The following is a 27,498-nucleotide window of genomic DNA, read 5'->3' on the forward strand; positions in this document are numbered from 1 at the left end:
GGAGTACAGCAGTGTGATCATGGCTCACTGCAATCTCGACTTCTTGGGCCCAAGCCATCCTCCTGCCTCAGCCTCCAGTTGTAAAAGTAGCGTAGCTGGGTCCCAGCTGTGTAACTGGGACCACAAGTGTGTGCCACCATGCCTGGCTAATTTTTGTATTTTTTTTTTTTCTTTTGGAGAGATGGGGCTTCACTGTGTTGCTCAGGCTGGTCTCAAACTCCTGGGCTCAAGCAATCCTCCCATCTCAGCTTCCCAAAGTGTTGGGATTACAGGTGTGAGCCACTGCACCCGGCCTGACCATTTTAAAGCATACAATGCAGAGGCATTGAGTACATTCAGTGTTGTGCAACAATCACCGCTATCCATTTCCAGAACTTGTACCTTATCCCAAATGGAAACTCTGTACCCATGAAACAATGACCCCCCATTCCCCCTGCCCCAAGATCTCAGTCACCTCTATTCTATTTTTGTCTCTATCAATTTGCCTATTCTGGGAACCTCGTATAAGTGGAATCACACAATATTAGTCCTTCTGTGTCTGGCCTCTTTCACTTTAGCCCATGATTTCATGTATCAATACCTCATTCCGCTCTATGCTGAATAATATTCCATTGTATGTCTACATCACATTTTGTTTATCCATTCATCCATTGACAGATACTGATTTCCACCTTTTGGCTGTGGTGATTAGGGCTGCTATGAACCTCGGTGTACTCTTCTTTTTAAACAGCTTTATTAAGATATAACTTACATACCCAAAAAAAATGCACCCAGTTAGGTGTACAATTCAATGCTTTTTATTATAGTCACGGAGTTGTGCAACCACCACCACCACCATCTAATTTTAGAAGATTTTCCCTCACCTCCCACCCCCAGCTCTAGGCAGCCAGGGATCTATTTTCTGTCTATAGAGATTTGCCAATTCTGGACATTTCCTATAAATGGAATCAGACAATATGTGGTCTTTTGAAGCTGCCTTCTTCATTCAGCATAATGCTTACAAGCTTCATCCATCATCACCTGTTTTGTAAGTGAAATTGTATTAGAACACAGCCCTGCTCATTTGTTTACATCTGATCTACGGCTTTGAGCTTCAAAGACAGAGTTGCAACTTACAAAGTTGCACGGCTCACAGAATCAAAAGCAGCTACTATCTACCCTTTCACAGAAAACATTTGCTGACTCCTGATTTATGCCCTTCAAGTTGAGTTTTCTGGAGTCTAAACCGATAAAGGCACCAAAAGATAAAAAGCAAAAAGAGGCAAAATTGACGCCAAGAACCCCAGGCCTATAAAAGCTACCATTATTGGGCCCCCACCATAGTGTAAGCATCCCAGCCAGCCAGGCAAAGAAACACAGCAGAGGCAGAGCCTGCCTCACCTGGGAGGAGGAAGGAGACATATTCAACACCAGAGACAACTTTTTCCAGCAGGCTCTGATCACTCAGGGCACCTTATAGAAAATGCATTGGCCTTCCCCAGGAAGAGCAAGTGAAGACACCATTAGAGGAAGGGGGTTCAGCAGGCTGGATGCATGGCCCATAGTGACTCTGGCAAGCTGGTTCAACATACAGCAAAGCTTGGCAGATCCTGAGGTATCAAAGAATTCCCCAAGGCCCTCCCCAAATTGTTGCAGGCCAAAATGGTTCGTACTCATTTTTAAATTTTTATTTATTTATTTATTTATTTATTTATTTTTTTGAGACAGAGTCTCACTCTGTCACCCAGGCTGGAGTGCAGTGGCCGGATCTCAGTTCACTGCAAGCTCTGCCTCCTGGGTTTACGCCATTCTCCTGCCTCAGCCTCTGGAGTAGCTGGGACTACAGGCACCCGCCACCTCGCCTGGCTAGTGTTTTGTATTTTTTAGTAGAGACGGAGTTTCACCGTGTTAGCCAGGATGGTCTTGATGTCCTGACCTCGTGATCTGCCCGTCTCGGCCTCCCAAAGTGCTGGGATTACAGGCTTGAGTCACTGTGCCCGGCCTATTTTTATTTTTATTTATTTTTTTGAGATAGAGTTTCACTCTTGTCACCCAGGCTGGAGTACAGTGGCATGATCTCAGATTGCAGTAGCTCACTGCAACCTCTGCCTCCCGGGTTCAAGAGATTATCCCACCTCAGCCTCCTGAGCAGCTGGGATTACAGGCGCGCACCACCATGCCTGGCTAATTTTTGTATTTTTAGTAGAGATGGGGTTTCACCGTGTTGGCCAGGCTGGTCTCGAACCCCTGACCTCAAGTGATCCACCGGCCTCGGTCTCCCAAAGTGCTGGGATTACAGGCGTGAGCCACTGCATCCAGCCTGTTGTTATTGTTATTAATTATTATTATAACAGAAGGCTTGTTATTATAACTATTATTATCAGCAGTAGCAAAAGCAACCACACAGCTCCTCTGGTTCTCTCTTGCTTCCCTGCCTTGCTCATTAGCAAGAACACAGTAGAGAAGGGCAGTAAAACCTTTCACACACTCAGAGAGCCTGTGAATGTTTTTTATGATACTAATCACTGCTGGAAAATGGTAGAAGCAGCCAGACCGATCCCCTATGGGACGCTTCTCTTCTGTGGAGGTGGAAAAAGAATGGCATTTGAAATGGGACAGAAAATAGTCACAATCCCATTAGCTCTGGTTGGTACAGATACTGCCACCTTTGCCCTGTGGGCTCTGTGTCCTACTGGACCTCCCACTGATGTGATAAGCTTGCAAAGAATTTATCCTCTAAGAAGCTGTGAAACGATGGCCTGATGCTGAATTTGGTCCACATATGTGCCACACAGCCCCCACGCACAGTCTTTTATAAATTTGAATCTTCTTTTAAACTCGGGAAATTGCACATAAACTTTCAGATTTCCGGTTTCTCTTGCAAAATTAGAAATTCCAGCCTTTGAGGCCCACATTCCCAAATGGCAAAAAATGATGAGAGCTGAGGAGTGGCTCCCCCATGCAGAACTGTCTAGTTTACCATTGTCTCCATCCAGCTTGCTTTCCTCCTTTATGTAACTAGTTGTCCCCGTTGGGCTTTTCATTAGGAATTCACTCCTGTGATAGTAAGTTTCATCTTATCTGAGATTGCAGCAGCAGGGAAGGAGTGGAGATCCATTTAGCAGATGAAGGCATCAGGGATGGATGCAGCACTAAGGTCCACGCATCTCTAGTTCCTGCAAGCATAGCCCTCTCCCACCTAGCAGTCTAGAAGGCTGTTCTGGCAGGCCTCAGAGCTGAATCCATGAGCCCACATAGCAGAGGGGAAAAAGCCTTGCCATTCTTTCTCCTGGAAGCTTCCATCTAATAATCACACTTGCTGTTTGTGTGCCAATGTGCTAAGCAATGCAACATGCATGATCTCATCCAACCACTGCACTGCCCTCTAGAATAGAAATTGTTATGATCCTCACGCTACAGATGAGGCAACCAAGGCTTAGAGACATCATTTGCCTGTGGTCACACAGCTAAGAAGTGGCTGGGAAACTGAGGCTGTAGACATGTTATCTTGCTCTTGCGAAGTCACCCAGCCAACAGATGGCAGAGCGAGGATTCCATTGCAGGGTCAACTGACTCCAAAGCCTAGAAGCTGGAAAACTGGAGGCCAGTGGGACAAACTAGTTTAGCTGGCAGTATTTTTGAAAATTTGGACTTTTGGCTTTTTGCTGGTCTCACCGGTCCCCACTTTCTCACAGGTCCCACCGATGCTGTTGCCTCACACCCTGGCCTCTTTCCTCATGCATGTTGCCCGCCTGGCCTCAGGAGGGGTGACAACCTTCACATCCTCTGCACGTTCTCTTACCTCCCAGAGTTCAACTCTGATGGGCTTGAGCTCTCAGTTCTAGGACAGAGATGAAGGTCTGTGTTTGTCTCTGTGGATCCTACCCCACCAGGTTTTGGGAGTTGAGAGCAGAGACAAATGGAATATGGTTTGGTTCGTGTTCAGTTCCATGGCTATGATGCCATTCCAGAGCCCAAGATTTAGAGGATTGATCGGGTTGGTTCCAGGATCCACTGATTCACTGCAGTGGTGACTGAATTGATTGTATCGTTTTAAATCATTTCTCTACTTTCTCTCCCTTTGAGATTCAATCCAAAGTGACGGTGCTTTAGATCAGGGGTTTTCAAACACAGGTGTGGGTTCTGTGTCTCATTTGCTTTTCTGGGAGGAGGTAGGCAGGAAAACCCATGGGCAGGCATCATGGCAGGAGTTTGGGATCAGGCTGAATGGGGCTGAACTGTTACCCGGCTTAACCAGAAAGTCTAAGGAGTGGATGAAAGTCCAGGAGTGGAGCCTAGGTTGGTTCAGGGGGAAGCAGGGAAGCCATAGAACTGATGAAAGGCTGGGAATAGGTTGAGAAGCACAGTACAGAGTAAAAGGAAAAGAAGGGGATTGTTTGGAGGAGGTTGAGAACCCAGGCAGGTGCCCAGGAGCTTGCTCTGACAGATGCTGTTGGGTGAATAGTTTCAATTCAAGCCCCGCTGGGCTGCATCATCCCATTGTTCTAGTCATGGGTTCTTAAGGCTTAGAACAGGACCATGTTAACCACAGAACAGAAATGCTGAGCTAAGCCAGCTAAGACACTTTAGCTGCATGGGAGGGAAAACCATTAAAAGAAGCATAAATGGTGCATGAGTTGGTTAGTTCTAAAGTTCAGTGATGTCACCGAAGACTCAGGTGTCCTAAAGTGATTGCCCTCATGGTCCCAAATGGCTGCCACAGCTCCAACCATCATGCTGAGCATCCCTCAAGAGACCAGAGAGGGAACATTCCTGTTTTGTATCTCTTTTGAAGAGTTGGAAACCCTTACCAGAAGCCACTAGTAGACTTCTCATGCCTCATTGGCCAATCCTGCTTAAACTCATAACTGACAAGGAGGCTGGGATGATCCGAATTCATTCTAATGAATCAAGATTTAGTGCCACCTCTCCCTTCTCCAAGTCTTCGCAGAAGAGAAAGGAACAAAACTGTGGCTCTGTATGCAAGGATGAAAGAGCAGAGATTGGTCCACAGGGACTTCTACTCACTCCCCTCACTGAAATCCTATGGCCAATGTGTGCAAGGCTCCCCCTACCCCTGTTACTTTAACTACATCTAAAGCACATCCTCCATGTGTGAAGGGACACACCTGAAGCTGCCCTGCTTGAAGCAGGAGTGAAGGCCAGGAGCCCACTTGGCTCTCCAAGCTTCCTGGAGGCACTGATCTTGTCCAGCAAATTTATTTTTTTATTTTATTTCATTTCATTTCATTTCATTTCATTTCATTTTATTATTTTATTTTATTTTATTTGTTTTGAGATGGAATCTCACTCTGTCACCCAGGCTGGAGTGCAATGGTTCAATCTCTATTCACTGCAGTCTCAACATGGGAAACCTCATTCAGCCTGGACACGGACAGGATTGATTGATTGATAGCTCTTTCTCGATTCCGTGGGTGGTGGTGCATGGCCGTTCTTAGTTGGTGGAGCGATTTGTCTGGTTAATTTTGATAACAAACGAGACTTTGAAATGCTAACTAGTAGAGACCGACTTTCACCATGTTGGCCAGGCTAGTCTCGAACTTCTGACCTCAAGTGATCCGCCCGTCTCAGCCTCCCAACGTGCTGGGATTACAGGCATGAGCCTTTGTGCCTGGCCCCTCCCTCTATTTTATAGACATGGAAACAGAGGCATGGGGGAAGTTAAGTGACTTTGGATACACTGCGTATCTCAAATGTGGTGGAAACATGGCCTTGCCTCACAGGGTTAGGACTAAATGAGGTGAAGGATGTAAAGAGGCTAGCTCAGGCCCAGCACATATTAGGCACTCAAGAAGGGCAGGTCCTCCCTCCTTCTGGCATAGGGGAATGAAAGATGAGGTGGGGCAGGGACCCAAGGTACAGTGACCTGGGGAGGCAGCAGGGCTGGAATCACTGGCTGGCTGGAAAATCAGATAACCCTTCTGTGGCTACAGAGCAAGGTGTGTGGGTGCCAGACTCCTGGCCTGGTAGAAATGACAGCTGGCCTTACCCCCAGCCCACAGGCACCCTCCACCTGCCTGAGAATCCTCTGAGAATGAATCCTCTCCTCCTCCCCAGCCAGCCAGTAGCTGGACAGAAAGCTGACAGGCAGTGGAGGGTGTAGAAATAAACAATGACCAGGTGGGGCACGGTGGCTTATGCCTGTAATTCCAGCACTTTGGGAGACCGAGGCGGGTGGATCGCCTGAGGTCAGGAGTTCGAGACCAGCCTGGCCAACATGGTGAAACTCCGTCTGCGAAAAATACAGAAAAAGTTAGCTAGGTGTGGTGGTGCATGCCTGTAATCCCAGCTACTTGGGAGGCTGAAGCAGGAGAATTACTTGAACCTGGGAGGCAGAGGTTACAGTGAGCTGAGATCATACCACTGCACTCCAGCCTGGGTGTCAGAGTGAGATTCCGTCTCAAAAAAAAAAAAAAAGAAAAGAAATTAAACAATGACCACACAAGTAAGACCACACAGAGGCTTTTTATTCAGAGCCATAGCAAGGGAGTCGGCCACCACTACAACATGAGACAGAGTCTTGCACTTTTGTCTGGGCTGGAGTGTAGATGCATGATCTCATACTACATATATTTGGCAAACACTCAGAGTCAGACAGAGTGAGAAAGATTTGCAGTGAGAAAAAGGGAAGGCTTGGGTGTGCCCTCACTGGAGGCTGTTGGCATGGGGGTGCTAGAGGCAGCTAACTAGAAGCCCAGCATCCTACGTGATTGATTGGTCCTGAGTTGGATGTGGTGGTTGTACTGTTGGGGAGGGTGTCAGGGGACATAAGGCAACTGGCAGTCACTGGCAATCATTGACCAAGTCCTGATCCTTCTGGGCCAATTGCTGCAGAAGTGGTGGTTTGGCTTCCAGGGCTGATCATGATGGAGGTTGTAGGGCAGAGTTCTATTATCATATACGGTTTGGCCATTGTCTGTTTGTATATTTGGTCTCTCGGTGTGCAGAGAGGGAGGCCTTTCCATGTGATTTGGGGCATGTTGCTAACCTCTCTGTGCCATGGTTTCCTTACCTGTGAATGGCATATTAATAGTACCTGTTTCAGATGTGAATATATATCAAGTTCTTAGAATAGCACTTGGCATGTGGCAAGTATCCAACACAATATTAGTTATTATTTAAAAAATTATGGGCGTGCATGGTGTGGTTCATACCTGTGTAATCCCAGCACTTTGGGAGGCGGAGACAGAAGGATTGCTTAGGGCCAGGAGTTCGAGACCAGCCTGAGCAACACAGTAAGATCTCATCTCTTCAAAAAATAAAAAAATTAGCTGGGCATAATGGCAGGCACCTGTAGTCCCAGTAACTCAGGAAGCTAAGGCAGGAGGATTGCTTGAGCCCAGGAGTTCAAGGTTATAGTGAGCTACGATTGTGCCCCTGCACTCTAGCCTGGGTGGCAGAGCAATTTTTTTTTTTTTTTTTTTTTTGAGACAGAGTCTTGCACTTTTGTCTAGGCTGGAGTGTAGTTGCATGATCTCAGCTCACTGCAACCTCTGCTGGGATTATAGGCACCCACCACCATGCCTGGCTAATTTTTTGTATTTTTAGTAGAGACAGGGTTTCACTATGTTGGCCAGGCTAGTCTCAAACTGCTGACCTTGTGATCTGCCCGCCTTGACCTCCCAAAGTGCTAGCATTACAGGCATGAGCCACCACACCGGACTGATAGAGCAATTCTAAAAAAGTATTAGTATTATTACACTCAGTGGAAAGGGCACTGGCCTGGGAGGAGGGCTCTGGGTAGCTCTGGTCCTGGTTCTGCCCCATCACACTGTGACCTCAGGCTTCTTGAGGCTCCTCTGAGTCTCAGCCTTGTCAGCAGAGCAGGGGGCTGGGCTCTGACTTCCAAACTGGTTCCCAGCTCTAATGTTGTCAATTCCCCACTGGGTGTGTAGTGACAGCCTGCCATCGCCCCTCCCTCCCCCACACCCACACTCCATCTGTGCTCCCAGCACACCTGGATGGGCAGCTGCAGCACAGCAGGCTCTCCTGTCCTCATTTCAGCTGGTTTCAGGTCCTAAATTTAGTCCTTTCACAGAAGCCACAGTGTGTGGGAGGAGGGCTCCAAGTAGGTCTGGTCCTGGTTCTGCCCATCACACTGTGCCTGTGCATAAGGGCTGTATGCGGTGGGGGCAGCTTTTCCACCCATGTGGTATACTCCAAAGCGAATCAGGCAGGAGGCCAGGAGAGCTGAGCACTGCATCCGATTTTGTCATCAATGCACTTGTTGTGGGACAATCAAAGACTGGAAAGACTGAAAAGAAGGTTCAGGAGAGTTTATTAAGGTGATCACCGGCCCAGCTGGACATATGTCCAGAAAGTCTGAGCCACGAACAAAGGGCTTTTCCTACTTTTAAACATCTTAAGGCGGGGACTATGTGAGGCTGGAAGCGAGTTACAGAAGCAAGAAACAAAGGCAGCATTACAACATTTCTTACATCTTGAGAGAAACATGTCTTGCAATCTAAACTTAGCGGTCTTGTGACCCTGCAAGCCGTGCAGGAACTCACTGGCCTGTAATAAACTTTGAGGAATGTGGAGTTGGGGAGTATAGATCAGGTCCACTGTCCACAGAGAGAAGACAGGCTGTTAATATTCCCTTTTAACTTGAGTGTAAGCGGGGAGGGGTCACATTTTGCAGTAACTTTAAGAGGATTTTAAAATTTCTATTACTACTACTATTAGGTTATGGTTGATTTCATTAATTCCTTCTTCACACTGGGTGAGTCCTTTGACCCTTTAGGACCTCAGTTTTTCATCTGGCAACTAATTTTTTTTGTTTTTTGTTTTTTGTTTTTGAGACAGAGTCTTGCTCTGTCACCCAGGCTGGAGTGCAGTGGTGCAGTCTCAGCTCAGTGCCACCTCCTGCCTCCCAGGAGATTCTCCTGCCTCAGCCTCCTGAGTAGCTGGGATTATAGGCATGCACCACCAGGCCCAGCTAATTTTTGCATTTTTTGTAGGGATGGGGTCTTGCCATGTTGCTCAGGCTGGTGTCTAACTCCTGATCTCAAGTGATCTGCCCACCTCCGTCTCCCAAAGTGCTGGGATTACAGGCGTGAGACACCATGCTAGGCCTGGCAATTAAATTTTATATATGTTGATGCCTTAAGCCATCATGTTATCTCTCTCTCTCTTTTTTTTTTTGGAGACAGAGTCTCACTTTGTCGCCAGGTTGGAGTGCAGTGATGTGATCTCGGCTCACTGCAACCTCCACCCCCTGGGTTCAAGGGATTCTCCTGCCTCAGCCTCCTGAGTATCCGGGATTACAGGCACACACCACCATGCCCAGCTAATTTTTGTATTTTTAGTAGAGACGGGGTTTCACCATGTTGGTCAGGATGGTCTCAATCTCTTAACCTTGTGATTCGCCCGCCTCAGCCTCCCAAAGTGCTGGGATTACAGGTGTGAGCCACCGTGCCCGACCCATATTATCTCTTAAAGTAGAACAACTTTCCTTTCTTTCAGAGGAGGAAAAGAATCAGAGAGAGGTTAAGTGAGTTGGCTAAGCCCACACAGCTAGCACATGGTTTGAATCTAGATCTTTAGACCCTAAGACCTAGTCTTTTTTTACCTTTAGATAATTTCACCTTTACTTCCATTATGGGATTATGATGATGATAATACGAAAATAATAAATTTTATACTAGGGAAGCAACATGGTTTTACAGTTGAGAGCCAGACTGCCTAGGTTTGATTTCTAGTTTTGGTACTTATTAGCTGTGTGACCTCAGGCAAATTATTTAACCTCTCTGTGCCTCAGTTCTTATCTGTGAGATGGAAGATAATAATTGTATCCACATAGGGTTGTTATGAGGATTAAGTGAATTAATATTTGCGAAACACTTTCAACCATGCCTGACATCCAGTAAAGTTTATTTAAATGTTTGCTTAATTTAAAAAATAGCTCCCTTGCCAATCAGCATGTGACCTTAAGCAAGAAGAAAGTGTTTGCGATTAGGATCAGGAGACTCATGGTCTACTTTGGGCACAGCCACTACTTTGCTCTGTGGCCTCAGAAACTTTCTTTAACATTTTGTGCCTTAGTTTCCTCAACCGCAAAGTAAGGAGCTTGGGCAAGTTCAGTGATGAGCAGCATTTTATGAACAAAGATCAAGTCAGAAAAAAAAAATCAAAACTTTTTTTGCTACATTAATTTTACCCATTAGAGTCCGTTGCGGGGAATATTCCAATGTAGTGGGTGCAGCCTCAGCTATTGTCCCAGCATGCTGTGGGGCTCATCCATGGGCCCCCTAGCAATGGTCTGGGTGACCTATGTGTCCTTGCTTGGGGGTGAGGGTGTCTGACCTAATCACATCCTCCTCCCAGGAAGTGGAGAGTCGGATCTAAATGTTAGACTGGGACGCATTAACAGGTGCTCTGGCTGGAAGGCTGTAAACTCCTGCTGCTGATGGCTACAGAATTCTGGTTCCTGCCCTTTTTGAGAGTTAGCTTTTCTGATCTTGAAATTCCATAAGAAACCCCAGTTTCCTTCAAACAACCCCCACCCCATTTACTTAGGCTAATGTATCAGTTATCTATTGCTGTGTAATAAATGACCCCAACATTTAGAGGATCAAAACAACAATTTACTATTTCTCTAGAATCTGTGGGTGGACTAGGTAGTTCTTTTGCTGGTTTGACCTAGGGGCACTTGTGTGGCTGTGTTCATACAGTGGGGTTGAGAGCAGGCGCTGTTGACTGCGGTGCCTCGATTCTCCTCCATGTGGCCTTTATATACGACTCGCTTAGGCTTCCTGATAGTATGGTGGTCTCAGGACTGCCGAGGGAGAGGCACAAGCTTCCACTTCACTTAAGGCCTGGCCTCCGAAGCCCCAGCATGTTACTTTTTCTGTATTCTATTGGTTAGAGTAAGTTACACAATCAGCCCTGACTTAAAGATTCAACAGAACCCACCTCTTGCCAGGAGATGTAGTATGTGCGTATGAGGCTGGAAGGAACGGAAAGTGACCAGGTGTGCATGCAACTACTGTGACTAGTTTCAGTTGATTTCTTAGTTGCAGGCAAAAGAAATTTAACTAGTTTATCCTATGATTTATGAACTCCCACCTTCCGTACTCTGATCTCATCTCTTAGCATCTCTCGGCCACCCTGGCCTTGCCTTTCCTTACTCATGCTGGCCATACTCCCATCCCAGGGCCTTTGCACGTGCTGATCCCTCTTCCTGGCATGTTCTGACCCCAGATCTTCTTCTGACTGCTCCTTTGCCGCATTTTGATCTTTACTCACATCTTTATGTGGAGAAGTCTTCTCCGACCCTCTGATCTAAAGTCATCCCCCTGACACCATCAGTCCCTTAACTAGGCCTTATCTTCTTTGTGGCATTTGCTATGTATTATTTATATTCTGTCTTTTTGTTGACTGTTGTTCTTCTCTCACTAACCTCTAAGAATGTAGGAACTGTGGTCTGTCTCAGTCTCTGAGGTATGCCTGGCATATGGTAAGTACTCAAAAAATATTTACCGGAAAAAAATGAATTTTAATGCTTTTTAGATACAACAATAACAATATTCAAAAAGTCATGATTAGAGGCAGCTTAATCAAAGTCATAGATGATTCCATGAAGGGAGGCAGGCTCATATTTAGGCTGGATAATCTGTGATCTTGATCCTTTCTGATTCTGAGAGTCCATGACTCTAAGTGAGAAAGTGCTAGGAAAATTTAAAGGCATAGTATAAACCTCTAGCTATTACTATTGAGAGGGCACACTGGGAGTTCTGTGAAGAACTGGGCTTAAACTTTCATTATACATTCAGATCTAATGTAGTTCCTGGCTGAGTTATATGAAATAACACAGACATGTCCCATTTGTTTTTCCTACATATCATGGGCTACAGAGGGGCTGCTATCAATGCCCAGCCATAAGAAAGATTATGCTATGGTCTGAATGCTTGTGTTCCCCTAAAATAAATATGTTGAAACCTAAGCTCCACTGCAATAGTATCGAGAGATGGGATCTTTAGAGTGATTAAATCATGAGGGTGGAGCCCCCACGAATAAGATTAGTGCCCTTATAAAAGAGGCCAGAGCCAACTTGTTTGCTCTTCTGCCATGTGAGGATGCAGCAACAAGACACCATCTATGAAGCAGAGAATGAGCCCTACCAGACAATGAGTCTGCTGGCATCTTGATCTTGGACCTCCCAGCCTCCAGAAATGTGAGCGATAAATTTCTATTGTCTATAAATTATGCAGCCACCACCCTAGTCTAAGCCACCATTGTTTCTCTCCTGGCCACACTGTAACCTTTTGACTGGTCACCCTACTTGTGCCCTCACCACCCTTGCCTTTGGTGTCTATTCATTCTCCTCACAAGGGCTAGAGAGATCTTTGTAAATTATAAATCAAATCAGGGCACTCCCAGTGGCTGCCCATGGCACTGGGAATAAATCTAAACCCCTTGCTGTGGTGCTCAATCTGGTACTCCCTGCCTGAGCCCAGGCCTCTAACCCCTCTTTCCACTCTTCCCCATGGTGAGTGGAATCAAAAGGAAACAGCATTTTGAAGGAATGTCAGAAAGCTGTCAAATTTATCTCTACCTCCTTTCCTATTTCTGGGATTTGTCCTCCCCTGTGAGGTTGGACCCCAGTGGAAACAGTCAGTTAGCTTCCTCAAGTCTGCTCCTGCTACCCTGGCCTTCTCTCTGGTCCTTGACCACCTTCAACTCTTTTCCTCCTGCAGGACCTGTGCACAAGCTGTGACCTCTGCCTGGAATGCCCTTTCTTCACTCTTCCTATGGCTGGCTCCCTCCCACCATTTGGGCCTGAGGTTAAATGTTATGCTCAGAGAGGCCTGTGAATATTCCATCTGGAGAAGGTTCCCCCAGATCATCTACATTTTGCCTTTTTGTTTTATTCCTTCACGGTCCTTATCACACATGCATTTATTTGATTGTTTATTTGCTTTTAGTGTCTTGTCCACTGCTTCTCCCCTAGTGCTTGGGCATAGTTAGCACTCAATGAGGAGACTGTTGTTTGTTGATGTGCACAGTAACAGTAGCTCGCTATGGTCCCGTACTATGCTGTGTACTCTACATGCTTCATTCACAATCATTTTGTGTGGCAGGATGGGCAAGGATTATCCCCATACCTCAGGTAGGAAAAGTGAGGCCCAGAAAGGTTAGGAGACTTGCCTTAGGCCATGTCGTTTCTGAGAAGTGGAACCCAGGTCTCCTGACCCCTGATCAGGTGCTCTTCAAAAGCAGAAGTGAAAGGGCGACGCAGGAGAGGCGTGTGGTAGGTCACTGTTCCTAAATTCTCCATGTCTTTCATTGTTTTTTGCTCTGTCACCCAGGCTGGAGTGCAGTGGCATGATCTTGGCTCACTGCAACCTCAGCCTTCCATGCTCAAGCGATTCTCGTGCCTCAGTCTCTCAAGTAGCTAGGATTACAGGTGGGAGCCACCACGCCCAGCTAATTTTTTTGTAGCTATGGGGGTCTCACTGTTGCCCAGGCTGGTCTCAAACTCCTGGCTCAAGCAATCTGCCTGCATCGGCCTCCCAAAGTGCTGGGATTATACGCGTGAGCTACCACACTTGGCCTACTCTTTTTTTTTAATTGGGCAGCTCAGCATCTACATCCCGCCTTCTGAAAGGGACAAGAGAGAAGGGGAGACAGTCTGGGCTCTGGCCAGGGGTGGGTGGGGGAAGCACCACTCTACTTTCTTGCCAGAGAAACATCATTCCTGGAGGTGGTCTTGGCCCCTTTAAATACCACAGAGATGAGCTGCGGGGCGGTGCTGACAGGGGAACCTGTCTAGGATGCTGGCCAGCTGGCTCAGGCTAACCCTGGGCTTCATTTGCATGAGAATTGGGGCCTACGGCACTGTGTGGATCCAAACCCATCTACCTACACTGTGTGTCTTTGTATGTGTGTGTGGAGTCCTGCACAGTGGGTGAGGGCTGTTCAATTGTGTCCTAAGAGTTGGGCCCTCTCTGAACTATTTTAACTCATGAATTTGTTTACATTTGAGAAGGCAGAAGTCACGCATCCTTTTGTCTGCATTTAAGCATTTTTGGTGAAAAGTTGAAATTTAGATCTTTCTCTTTTTTTTTTTTTTATTTTCAATTTTTTTTAGAGGCAGGGTCTGTTCTGTCACCCAGGCTGGGGTGTAGTGGTGCAATGAACTACAGCCTCCACCTGCTGGGCTCAAGTGATCCTCCTGTTTCAGCCTCCCTAGTAGCTGGGACTACAGGCAGACGCCACCATGCCCAGCTAATTTTTAAATTTTTTGTAGCAGCAGAGTCTTGCTTTGTTGCCCAGGCTGGTGTTGAACTCCTGGGCTCAAGCGATCCTCCTGTCTGGGCCTCCCAAAGTGCTGGGATTAGAGGCATGAGCGGCCACGCCCAGTTTAGATTTCCCTCAAAAAAGTGCCAATAGCATTAAGAAGATAGTCCCAATTTTCTGAGTGTACAAAGGGTGGAGAAATGATCATGTCCATTCTGTTTTAGGGACCTGGCAATGGCGTAGCAATCAATCCGATCATGTCCAGATTGACCATTGCATTCAAGGTCTTCACCCCACATCCCACCCTGCCTTTCTGGTTTCCTCTCCAGTTCCAACCCCCAAACCTCTCACCGCTCCCACTTGTGCTCTTTCCTGAGTTTAACCTTCTCCCTGCTCTTCCTCCAAATCTCCTCTTTGAGGCCTCTGCTCACTCAGTAAGCCTGTTCCAATATCCTGGCCCTTGTGAAGACCTGGCTGACTCCCCTGACTTGGTCTGTCCACCTTCTGCTTGCTCATGGCAATATATTCAGATCTCCAACGTGGCTTCTGTTATGGGGCTGGCATACATGTTTACGTGCGAGCCCCTGGAAGCAGATCCGGGTCTTCATATTACTATAACTGCTATAGTGTGGATGTTTATCACCAAACTTCATGTTGAAATTTGATCTTAATGTTGGAGGTGAGGGCCTAATGGGAGGGTCACAGGGGCAGATGCCACATGAATAATCTATATTATTCATGAATCAATAATATATCAATTATTATATAATGATACTATAGAAATTATATATTAATATATCAATAATCATATAATCATTAACATATTATATTAATACATTAACTATTATGTATTAATATCACTAATATACTATTTTATTACTAATACATTAACCATACAATATTAATATTAACAATATTATTAAATATTATTAATATAGATTAATAATCACTTGTCAATTTTTTTTTTTTTTGAGATGGAGTCTCACTCTGTCACCCGGTTTGGAGTGCAGTGGCGCAATCTCGGCTCACTGCAAGCTCCACCTCCCGGGTTCATGCCATTCTCCTGCCTCAGCCTTCTGAGCAGCTGGGACCACAGGCGCCCGACACCACGCCCAGCTAATTTTTTGTATATTTTAGTAGAGACGGGGTTTCACCGTGGTAGCCAGGATGATCTCGATCTCCTGACCTCGTGATCCGCCTGCCTCGGCCTCCCAAAGTGCTGGGATTACAGGTGTGAGCCACCGCGCCCGACTTGTTAATATTCTTAATATAAATTTATTATTATTAAGATTATAATATAGATTAATTCTTAAGATTATAATATAGATTAATTATTCTTATCTATAGTAATATCCTCCCTGAGTGGGTGGTGAGTTCTTACTTTGTTAGCCTCATGAGAACTAGTTGTTAAAGAGAGCCTGGCAGCCAGCGTGGTAGCTCACGCCTGAAATTTCAGCACTTTGGGAGGCTGAGGTAGGAGGATCGCTGGAGACCAGGAGTTCAAAGCCAGACCGGGAAACATAAAAAGACCCTGTCTTTACCAAAAATAAAAACAAAAAAAAAACCACCCGGAGCATAGTGTGCACGTCTGTAGTCTTAGCTACTTGGAGGCTGAAGTGGGAGGACTGCTGATTGTGCCACTGCACTCCAGCCTGGGTGACACAGTGAGACCCTGCCTTTAAAAAAGAAAAGAGCCGGGGCATCTCCTCTTTCCTCTGTCTTGCTTCTCTGCCTCAACATGGGATCCCTGCACAGCTGGCTCTCCCAGAGTGAAAGCAGCCTGAGGCCTTCACCAGATGCCCAACCTTGAACTTTTCCCAACATCAGAATCATCAGTCAAATAAGCCTTTTTTTTTTGGAGACGGAGTCTCACTTTGTCACCCAGGCTGGAGTGCAATGGCGCGATCTCGGCTCACTGCAACCTCCGCCTCCCAGGTTTAAGCCATTCTCTTACCTCAGCCTCCCAAGTAGCTGGGACTACAGGTGTGTGCCACCACGCCTGGCTGATTTTTGTATTTTTCTTAGAGACAGGGTTTCACTATGTTGGCCAGGCTGGTCTCGAATTCCTAACCTCGTGATCCTTCTGCCTTGGCCTCCCAAAGTGCTGGGATTAGAGGCTAGAGTCACCATGCCCGACCAATAAGTCTTTTTTAATTTATAAATTACCCAGCCACAGATATTCCCTTATAGCAACACTAAGTGGACGAAGACAACCTACCACAGTGCCTGGCATATAACAGGTGCTCAGAAAAGTGCTGGGTGGGCTAGGTACGGCGGCTCATGCTGTAATCCCCGCACTTTGGGAGGCCGAGGTGGGTGGATCACCTGAGGTCAGGAGTTTGAGACCAGCCTGGTCCACATGGCGAAACCCCGTCTCTACTAAAAATACAAATAATTAGCCAGGTGTGTTGGCGGGCACCTGTAATCCCAGCTACTTGGGAGAGTGAGGCAGGAGACTCGCTTGAACCCAGGAGATGGAGGTTGCAGTCAGCCAAGACCGTACCATTGCCCAGCCTGGGTGACACAGCAAGACTGTTTAACAACAACAACAAAAAAGTGCTGGGTATTGGACTCAGAATGCTGGGGTAGAGTTAGGTACCAAGCTCTGAAGGCACGGACCTCTGAATCCTCCTCCTGCCTCTTCCTTCCTGGGGCCCTCTCTGAGCCTCAGTGTCCTCATCTGTAAAAAAAAAAAAAGAGATCAGTGATAGCTCCCACCTCAGGGGCCATGGGGAGTTGTGAAGATGAACTTCACAACTTCACAAGGGTGGATGTACAACACTCAGCACAGCCTATGGCCCCCAACAAGCACCCAGTAAATGACAATGACAACTAATAGGAAACTTGAAGTCTGGTCACCTACCTTCCAGGAAGGAGCCTGGTATCCTTAGAAAGAACCAGCTCCTACAAAGGCTGCCTGCTAGTGGGTGGGCTTGGCGAAGGCAGGGATGAGCCCTCCTTCCCGACAGATCCCCAGCTCCCCACCACTTCAGGGCCCTGTTCACAAACCTCCAGCCCTGCTCCCTCTGACAGGTCCCCGGCTCCCCTCCACCCCCCGGCCCTGTTCATAAATGCTCTCCAGCCCTGCTGCCTCTTCCCTCAGGCCACACACACAGGATCTTACTGATTCTTTATTGAATCACAAACAACTCAGGGCATCAGGCCCCAGCAGCTGCATTAGAACCCACCTGGGATTGTGAGGGGACTGGAGAGGGACGGGGGAGAAGATCCACTCTCCCCAGCTTTTCACTATAGGGACTAAAAACCTCAGAAATCACCCTAAGAGAAAGGATGTACCAAATGCCCACCAGAAGGGCCGGGGAGTGAAAGCCACCCCAAGGGCAGGAGGGTGCGGTGAAGGGTGCTATGGTCCCAACATTTGTGTGTATCCCTCCCTCCCCCTGCAGATTCACGTTGGGATTCTCACCCCCAACGTGATGGTATTAGGAGGTGGGGCCTTCGGAGCTGATTGGGTCACGGGGGCGGAGCCCTCATGAACAGGGTTAGAGTCCTTATAAAAGAGGCAGGAGGGAGCTTGCTTGTTTGTGCTTCTACCATTGAGGATACAGCAAGAAGGCACCATCTATGGAATGGGAAACAGACCTCAGCGGAGTCTGAATCTGCTGGCCCCTTGATCTTGGACGTCCCAGCCCCCAGGACTGTGAGTAGTAAGTTTCTGTTGTTTGTAAGCCACCCGGCCTACAGCATCTTGATATAGGAGCTCGCTGGACTAAGAGTCGGGCCAAGTAGGCCCTGTCAGCCGCAACCTCAGGGGAGAATGTAAAGGCTGGTGTCTTACCATCACAAGGCAAGAGGCTCAGAACAAGCTGTAACACCTCCCTTGCAGAGATCTAGGGGCGCCAGACACAGCTGGGGTGGAAAGCTGTTAGTCTGGACCCTTGCTCCATCAGTCCCACCTGGGGAGGAAGGCTGTAGGGGAGGCAGAACTGGGAGAAGAGAGAAGCAGCTCCCTGGCTCTGATTTCAGAAGGCTGTTACCTAAGCCAGGTGCTGGGAGACCAGAGGGGCAGGTGCCACTCAGGGCCAGAGGAGCCACGCAGGACAATGTGGTGTTAGGGACTGGGGGAGGATGTTAATGACCCTGCTTAACCTCTAAGAGAAGCATGGTTCCCTCGTGTTCAAAAGCTGGACGTACAGGGTGCAGGTGGTGGGCACTTTCTCACAATCCACCCCATTCCCGGGCCACTGCCCAGCAGCCCCTGGGGATCTGCTGGTCTCAGAGGGAACTCGATCATTTCCTCCCTGGGTCCAGCCCACACGTTCCTCCGAAGGAAGGCTGGTTTGTGGGCCCAGGGTGAGGCTGCCTGCCCACCGCAGATGGAAGGTTTCCCAACCCTCTCCAGGTGGCTGTGGTGGGACCATCTCCCCTGAGTACAGTGAGCCTTCCTGGCTTTGCCATTGCTGTCCCTTCAAGGTTGTTGCTTGTCCCTGTCCTCAGAGTGATGTGGAGGCAGACAGGCCCTGGAGGCGGAAGGAAGGGGTTCAACTCTCACTAGGGTACTCCCTCGGGAAGGACAAAAACTCAGAAATACGAGAGGGTAGAGACAGATTTGGCAACTTTCTGGTATTACTTATAAACACTGGTTCCTTCAACTTTCTGATACTACTTGTAAACACTGGTTCCTTCTCAACCACCGTATTTTGATTGGGTCTGTAAGTAGCGCCCAGTCCACACCACAGCACCCTTCTGGGGTCCAGGAGACCGCCTTCACTGCTATACGGGCCCCGGGGCCAGGCCATCCAGGGTGCCTGTGGCGCTCACACCCCCATGGCACTCTTCTCGCCCTCTTTGGGGCTGGGCTCCTCCGGAATCTTCTTCATCTCCCAGCCTCTGACCCAGGTGTAGGCAGAGGAGCCGCCCAGCACCATCATGTTGCTCGTCCACCAGAGGAAGCTCTTGGCCTCCTCGTAGTAGAGCACGGCCAGCACCGTCTGGGCACAGGCCTTGGCCGTGCCCGACACATTGTGGGTCAGGGGACTGGTGAACTTGATCTGCAGTCCTGTCACATAGCCGATGGCGAAGCCAAACAGGCCGCCCAGCGTCATCATCCCCCAGAAGTGGGCACTGCCCAGCTGGGCAAAGTCACGCAGGGCCTGAAGCTCCCCGAGCAGCACGAGCAGGGGCAGGAAGAGGACGCAGGCGTTGACGTTGTTGTAGAAGGTCAGGCGCCAGATGCTGCCGTCCACCGCCGGGAGCACCTTCTTGGTGTAGATGGCGTTGAGCGAGACACAGAGGCTGGCCAGCACGCCAAAGACAGTGCCCGGCCATGACAGGGTGCCTTCTGCCTCCTCCTGGTCCACACCAAGCCAGAAGCCCCCTGCAGTGGGGAGAGGAGGAGTGGGGGAAGGGTGGGGAAGAGGGATGAGGATGAGGAGGAAGAAGGACAGAGGATCAGACACCAAAGTTCACAGACTGAGTACTGCGGCCCTCCCCACTCCTCCCTAGGCCTCCCTCCAATAAGCACAGCCAGAGTCTCTACTGCAGGCAAGGCACTCTACATGGACTATGGGAGCGGCCCAGGGCAAGAAAACCTCCTCTGGCAGCTTATCTGCTAGCAGAGGAGAAAGACAGGAAAACAAATCGCTTCCCAGTTACTTCTTTAATTACAATTGTAAGAATTGTAATGAGGTCCATAAAGCAGTACAAGGTGCTGTGAGAGTCCGTAAGTGGGTGACTGAGCTGGCCTGCGGCATCTGAAAATAACATTTGAACTGAGTTCTGAAAGATGAGTGCCACTTAGTGGTTAATGTGATTTAAGGTGACCCTGGGTAAATGACTTTCAGTGTCTTAAGTCTTGGCTGTTTCTTGCATGGAATGGGAGCCTATGATGTCATCATGGGGAGCATTAAGTTAGAATCTCTTGTGTCATTTGTGGCAGTGACTCTGAGACTCTCATCTTGTGTCACCTCCTGCTCAAAGAGCTTCCATGGCTCCCCACTTCTGCCATCGGGACTATACTCCTTGGCATGGCAGGCGGGGGTCCCTGAACCTTTGCCAGCCCTTCCTCTGTCCTGTGGTTGCCCTGGCCTCTCTGCTCGTCTCCCTGCTTCTCACCCTGGGCCTCAATGTCCTTGTTCATGTCCTGTGCCAGAAACACCCTCCTCCTTTCTGAGGGATTCTATGCATCTGTCAAGGTCAAAGTTGGCCTCTCTGGGGGAATCTTTTCCTGATAGCCCCAGAACCTGGACTCTTACTGCCTCGCTTTCCTTCAAAGCCCCTTGCCTGCTCTGGGCTGCTGGGCCCCTGCCCATGGTGACAGCCTGGTCTTTTCAGCCAGATCCCATGCTCCTAGAAGGCAGGGGCTGAACGATGCACGTTATACTTCCTGCCACAACATCTGGCAACATGGGGCAGTGGGGAAAGCTTTGGGGACAGATTTAGCTTCCAATCAGGCTCTCTGCAACTTAGAAGCTGAGTGGCCCGGGAGAAGTTACTTAACCTCTCTGAGCTCTCTGGGTCACCTCCCTGTCCACTCCAGTCAATCTACTCTCCACCTTGCAACCGGAATGATCATCCTGAAGTCTAGATCAGCCCAGGCCGTGCCCTGGCATGAAGCCCCTCTGTGGCTCTCCGCTGCCTTCGGGAGAAATTCGACTCACTCACCACAGCTCTCAGGACCTGCACCACGTGGAGTCAGCCTGACTGGGCAGCCTCGTGTCTGGTGAGTCTCGCTGTGGTCCAGCCATGAAGAAGTGCACATGCTCTTCCTTCTGTCTAGAACGTTCTGTCCCTACTTCTTCCTCTAAACCCAGGTTCTAAACTTCCTCCAGAAGGCCTGCTTAGACTGCCCTGTCCCTGGGTCCCCTCCCTCGCCCAGAGCTCCCACAGCCCCTTTTATGCATGCCCCATCACAGCCCTTACCATGCTAGTGTAACTGTCACCACCATGCCCTCCAGGAGTGTAGGAGCTGAGGTTACCTTTTCCAAACTTGTATCCCCAAAGCCTGGCACGGTGCCTGGCATGTGTTTAGCCACCAATTACTAGTTGTGGAATGAATGAATGAAAGTTGTTATGGAGGTGGTTGTATTAAAGGAGACAGGATATCTCCTACATCATAGGCACTCAACACGCAGCACTTTTCTCTTTTTCTCTTTATTTTTTGAGACAGAGTCTCGCTCTGTTACCCAGGCTAGAGTACAGTGGTATGATCTTGGCTCACTGCAACCTCTGCCTCCTGGGTTCAAGTGATTCTCATGCCTCAGCCTCTTGAGTAGATGGGATTACAGGGATGCGCCACCATGCCTGGCTAATTTTTGTATTTTTAGTAGAGAGGGGGTTTCACCATGTTGGCCAGGCTGGTCTCGAACTCCTGACCTCAGGTGATCCACCCGCCTCGGCCTCCCCAAGTGCTGGGATTACAGGTATGAGCCACCATGCCCAGCCCAACCACAGAGCCTGACCCTCCTCTTTCTTGACATAACCTTTGCACAAGAGGTACCCATAGACCTGCTGGGAGCAGGGTGAGGGGGGCAGAGAACTGCACCACCTACTCACCTGCTTGGCTAGAGCACCCACAGCCCTCCTGGTGGTTACCTTCTGAGTTCAGAAGCAACTGCAACCTCAATGTTCTAGAGTGACTCTCACCCAGAAAGAACTTTTTTTTTTTTTTTTTGAGACAGAGTCTCACTCTGTTGCCCAGGCTGGGGTGGAGTGGCGGGATCTCGGCTCACTGCAAGCTCTACTCCCGGGTTCATTCTCCTGCCTCTCCAGCCCCTCCTGAGTAGCTGGGATTTACAGGTGCCTGCCACATAAGCCCGGCTAGTTTTTTTTTTGTATTTTTAGTACTTGGGAGGCGGGGGTTCACGTGTTAGCCAGGATGGTCTCGATCTCTGACCTCGTGATCCGCCTGCCTGGGCCTCCTTTTTTTTTTTTTTTTTTTTTTTTTTTTTTTTTTTTTTTTTTTGAGACTGAGTCTCGCTCTGTTGCCCAGGCTGGAGTGCAGTGGTGCGCTCTTGGCTCAATGCAACTTCTGCCTCCAGGGTTCAAACAATTATCCTGCCTCAGCCTCCCGAGTAGCTGGGATTATAGGCACATGCCACCATGCCTGGCTAATTTTTTTGTATTTTTAGTAGAGACAGGTTTCACCATGTTGGCCAGGCTGGTCTCGAACTCCTGACCTCAGGTGATCTACCTGCCTCGGCCTCCCAAAGTGCTGGGATTACAGGCATGAGCCATTGTGCCCGGCCCAGAAGGAGCTTTGAAAGGTATTTTGTGACATGGGGGGCTAGGAGGGGAGGCCTAGAATAGTTGCCTGAGACTTGTCTTCCCCCACAAGGAGGAAGAAAGAGGAAACACTGCAGATAGGAGGCCAGGACCTGGGTCAGCAGAGAGCACTCACCTCCCCGGCCCCTGTCCCAGTCAGGCAGGCCGGTGAATGCACCATTCTCAGAACTTCACCATTGGTTACTTGGATGACCTTTGGGATTTGGGCCCAGTTACCCTAGTGTCTTCACCTTCCTGCAAGCAAATTCTCCAACTAGGAGCCTCCACCCCTGAGTCCATTCCTAGCAGGGTCAGCAGGAATGAAGTAGAGAGCCCTGGGGCATCTGAGGAGCACACAGAGGAGGGGAGGTGCACCTGTTCCCCTGAGGGGGAAGTGGAAGCAGGTCGGGAGAGTTCTGGCAAGGAGTCGTCTTGCAGCTTCCCCCACTCTAACCATGACCTTCTCCCCTCTCCTCTCTTGGACCTAGACCCAGCAGCCCTAGATCCAGCAGCTGCTCAACAAGGGGAAACATTTTCTAGGACAGGTGGCATGGATGGGTCCCTTCCCCCACCAACTGGTGCATCTAGCCTGGGACTCCGAGCCACCAGCAAAGAATGTGATATGTAGGCCAAATAAGATAAACTTTATAGCACCAGGAAAAACCTGCATAGGTTCAAATGAGGATTCCATTCCTAGATGACACAGCCCTGGGAAGACTCGGAGCGAATGGGATGCTGGAGGCTCTCTAACCCAGCATGGGGCCCAGAAAAATATGGGCCCATCTAACCTGTGCTGTCCCATACCATAGCCCTCAGCCACATGTGGCTACTGAGCCCTTGAAATGTGGCTAGAAAATCAGATTGTAACACCTGCAAATGAGGAAATGAATGTTTAACATTTCGCTGAATTTTAATTTAAATAAGTGGCCAATGGCTACTGTATTGAATACTGCAGTTCTAACCTCCAAGAAGAGCAGAGGGGATAGAAGCATTGCCTGGGAGTCTGGCCAATCTGGGTTTGCATCCCAGCCTGGCTGCTTGGTAGCTGTGTGGCTGTGGGCAAGTAACGTAACATCTCTGAGCCTCAGTTTCCTTGTTTGTATAGAGATGACCACTGGTAGTGATGCCACAACCCAGGGGATCTCTGGGAGAACAAAGGAGATGCTATATGTTGAAATAATCAGCATAATTTCCTTGTCAATAATTATTATTTTCTGAGGATCAAGTCCGGGAAGACAGCTGAGGCCTCTTAAAGCATATCGCTTGCTACTGTCTCAGGCGCTATCCTGAGCTGGCAGAGAGTGATGGCATATTTCTTAAAAGACGTATTGTCCTCTACTAAGAGCACTGGATGGGAAATCAGGACACCTGAGCTCTTGAGAAACAATAGAGTACAGTGGTCGGGCATGTGAACTGCGAAGCCAGATTGCTTGAGTTCAGATTCCAGCTCTGCCACTTATTAGCCGGGTGATCTTGGACAAGTTACTTAACTTCTCTGTGCCTTGGTTTTTCCATCTGTAAAATGTGGATTATAATCCCATCTTGTTATGAGGATTAACTGAGTTAATATGGCTGAGATCTATGTGCCTGGCACATTTTAATCACTCAACAAATGTCAGTTGCTTTTGCTGCTGTTGCTATTATTATTATTACTATTGTTCTTGCCCTGGCTGGGCTCCTAACTTGCTGGGTGGCCTTTAGTAAGTTACTTGCTCTCTCTGTGCCCCCAGGCTTTCTCCTATGACTGCTGCACCAAAGGAGCTGGGACAGATGAAGTCCTAGGATGCCTAGAAGGGTTGTTCTTCAGGATTTCAGTCCCCATGACCACCCTATCCCGCGTGGCCCCAGCTGCCACTCACCGATGATGATGCCGCAGGTGAGCAGGGCATAGAAGGAGGTGGTCTGCTTAAGCAGCAGGTAGGAGAGCAGCACGTTGAAGACGGTGGTGAGCGAGCGGCCCACATTGTAGAAGGCCACACCGACGTACTTGAGGCAGAGGTTATTGAAGGTGATCATGCCGATGAAGACCACTGACAGAGGCAGGACACTGCGGGCCACCCTGAGGTCCAGGCGCAAGCTGGGGAAGTCCACGGCACCAGGGCAGCAGGCGGCCAGAGTGCTGAGGCCCTTGCACAGCAACGTGGTCACCAGGCACTGGTAGAAGGTGACGAAGATGGGGGTGTCCAGCTGCAGGGAGGGGCTGTCCAGCAGGTACTTATTAAGGAACACCATGGAGATGGAGGTGACCCAGTAGAGGGAGACCACCAGCGCAATCTGCAATGCCCGCAGCAGAAAGGGCTTCTCCTCGTTGGCCTCTGCCTCTGTAGAGGGGTCTGAGGCCCCGGTCAGCGCCATGTGCAGGATCCTGGACCGCTTCAGAGGGGCCCTGTTCATGGTAGCACAGGAGCTGGGTCACCCCGCGGCCAGAACTCTGATTCCCTGGAGTCCAGGGCAGTGAGCTCACTTGTGCTCTCCGCAAGCCGCAGCCCTGATTGTCACATGGGGGTTGGCCTAAAGGCCTCCCCAGTGTCCTCATGGATAGAGAAGTTCTGCTTTGGGGTGAGCCCAGTAGTGCCGCTCCACAACCTGCTCCCACCCCAAAGGGGCTCCTGAGACAAGACACAGGGCAAGGGGGAGGGATAGGCTAAGGCGGTGAGGCCAGGGTAGAGAAGACCTGTGAGGGGAGAAGAGGCTGGGGCCTAACAGGGAGGGGTCGCAGAGAGAAGGGAGGGGAGAGGAATGGCAGGGCGGGGCAGGAGGCGGTACGCGGGGCGAAGGTGCAGGAAAAGGACGCCGGGCAGAGTTGGAAGAGCTGCCGAGAGGGCGGCATGGGCAGCTGTGGGAGGGAGGGGTGGGCAGGGGGAGGGAGGCGTTAAGGGAGCTGCCGCAGGCCGGGCGCAGCTGGAGGGAGGGCTACAGAGGGGTCAGAGGGGCTCGGGACTTGGGGCTGACGGACGCGGGAGGGGGCTGGGCCGGCGCCCACGTCTCGCTGCCTTCCCGGGCTCTGTCGCCGGCTCAGCCCAAGGAGCCTCCGGACAGCCGAGGCCTACTCCCCGCGAGGCGGGCCCGGGACTCACTTCCTGGCACGCCCCCACGTGGCCTTAAAGGGCCCGCACGCCCCGCCTTGCCCTTAAAGCGACAGCCCCAGAGAGGCGGCGTTCGCCAGTCCCCAGCCCCGCCCCTGCGATCCGCTGCCCGCTGCTGGCGGGGGGACCTCGGCGGCCACAGGTTTTTCTGTGTGCTTGAGCCTCGCCCTGCTTCCTGCAAGGGCTGCATCACCCTCACCTGCCCACCCTCATCTCTGTCTGCCCCGGAGCCTCCGTCCCCCGACTCGGCTTGGCTCGGCTCGCAGGTCCACCTCCCGGAACCCCGACCCAGGACCCAGGCGGCGCTCCATCAGCCTGGACTCCTCCACCTCCAGAGCCCCGCGTTGCAGCTCCACGTCCCTCTGCCAACCCGACTCATTCTTCCACAACGATGTTGTGGTCCCCTCCTTTCCCCCCCATTTTCACCTCCCCCAGGCCCTCTCCCAAGCCCGAGACTCCCGGCAGCGCTCCCAGAGGCCGGAGGCCACGCCGCCTCTCTCGGACTTCAGTCTGTCATCCCTGTGCTCCTATCGAGGTTCTCTGGGCGGCCCAGATCCAAGATTCCAAGGGCTCAAGGCAGCATCTCTTACCCCTTCCAGAAAATACTGTTTCCCCGCCCGGTCCAGCCGCACCAGCTCCCGCGCCCCTGCCTCTGTTCCCCGGCCGCGAAGGCGACCTGGCGCTCACCTCCTCCGGTGCACTGGGCGCCCGCCCCGCCACCCTGCGCCGCACCTGCAGCGCCGCACCCTGGGCCGCGCCCGCGGGGTCGACTTCCTGCTTTCCGCCCCGGGCCCGGGCACCGTGCCAGGCTCGCCGGCCTGTTAGCTGCATGGGGCCCGGGGGTGCCGGCGGAGAGGCGGCGATTCCGACGGTCGTGGGCGCAGGCCCCCTCCTCTTTCTAAGGCCTCTCCTGTCCCTGGTACCCCCGCCCGCCCGGGACCCAGGCTTCAGTTATCGCAGCTGGCACGTCCCGGGACCTGGCTTTATCCCTGGCCCGCCGCGCTCCCAGCTTGCACTTCCAGAAGTGCTTGAGGGGACCGCCCGGATTCTTCCAGCCGGCAGTGAGGGGAGAGTCCCCCGCCCCTTCCAGGGCCGGGCCCGGGAAATCTAGCCTGTGGTCTGCCACTCACCAGGCAGCGGGGGGGAACGCGGAGGACCGACTTCTCTGGTTCGCTCTCTAGCACCTGCGTGGGGCGGCCACTTCCTCAAACGGCCTGAGTTATCTTCATGGTAAAACTAAGGGGCTAGGCTTGACCTGTGGGTCCCAACCTTCTAGCCCAGAACTCTAGGTGGTATGGTCGAACATAGATGTTTGTAATATTTTAAGCACCATTTAATTAGTGCCATTTAATGAACGGGTAAGATGATGTCATGGCTGGGATTTGTTTTAAAATACTCAGAATACTTACCAAAAATATTTTTTATTTTTATTTATTTATTCTTTTTGAGACGGCGTCTTGCTCTGTCGCCCAGGCTGGAGTGCAGTGGTGCTATTTCAGCTCACTGCAACCTCCGTCTCCCGGGTTCAAGCGATTCTCCTGCCTTAGCCTCCCGAATAGCTGGAATTACAGGCGTCCATGACCATACCAGGTTATTTTTTTGTATTTTTAGTAGAGACGGGTTTCGCCATGTTGGCCAGGCTGTTCTCTAACTCCTGACCTCAGGTGATCCGCCGGACTCGGCCTCCCAAAGTGCTGGGATTACAAGCGTGAGCCACCGCGCCCGACCTCAAAAAGATTCTTTTAAAAGGTCGATAGATTAAACAAGATAAGCCATTGATAACTGTAGCTGGGCATAAATACACGAGGATCCATTACAAGAGTTTCCTTACTTTTGTGTACATTTGCAAATTTCCAGAATAAAAAGGTAAAACCTATCTAGTAATTTAAACTCTCAGATCCTAACTGCACAAACCTTCACTGGAGCTGAGTGCAGTCCTGGGTGGGCT

General features: G+C 50.1%; 1 protein-coding gene across 4 annotated transcripts; it reads right to left on the reverse strand.

Moving 5' to 3' along the window:
- Positions 1-17,359: 17,359 nt before the first annotated feature.
- SLC35C1 (solute carrier family 35 member C1) lies at positions 17,360-26,696 on the reverse strand. 4 transcript variants are annotated; one of them, XM_031653526.1, is made up of 3 exons: positions 26,681-26,696; positions 24,324-24,850; positions 17,360-19,579 (listed from the first exon to the last, which is right to left on the reverse strand). In XM_031653526.1, the coding sequence occupies exons 2-3, from the start codon at positions 24,817-24,819 to the stop codon at positions 19,020-19,022; spliced, it is 1,056 nt and encodes a 351-aa protein (XP_031509386.1). In that variant the 5' UTR covers positions 24,820-24,850; positions 26,681-26,696; the 3' UTR covers positions 17,360-19,019. The 4 variants fall into 4 exon arrangements, with proteins under 4 accessions (XP_031509386.1, XP_009184494.2, XP_009184493.2 ...); XM_009186230.4 differs by lacking the exon at positions 26,681-26,696 and adding an exon at positions 26,238-26,621; XM_009186229.4 differs by lacking the exon at positions 26,681-26,696 and adding an exon at positions 26,141-26,621.
- Positions 26,697-27,498: the final 802 nt, after the last annotated feature.

The sequence above is a fragment of the Papio anubis genome, chromosome 12 (genome assembly GCF_008728515.1).
Source record: "Papio anubis isolate 15944 chromosome 12, Panubis1.0, whole genome shotgun sequence".
Taxonomy (NCBI): Eukaryota; Metazoa; Chordata; class Mammalia; order Primates; family Cercopithecidae; genus Papio; species Papio anubis.

Coding starts and splice junctions, on each gene's coding strand:
- SLC35C1 (XM_021925849.2), bottom strand. CDS start 24,858: ATGAACAGGGCCCCTCTGAAGCGGTCCAGGATCCTGCACATGGCGCTG. Junction 19,580..24,323: donor CACCTGCGGCATCATCATCG/GTGAGTGGCAGC, acceptor TCCCCACTGCAG/GGGGCTTCTGGCTTGGTGTG.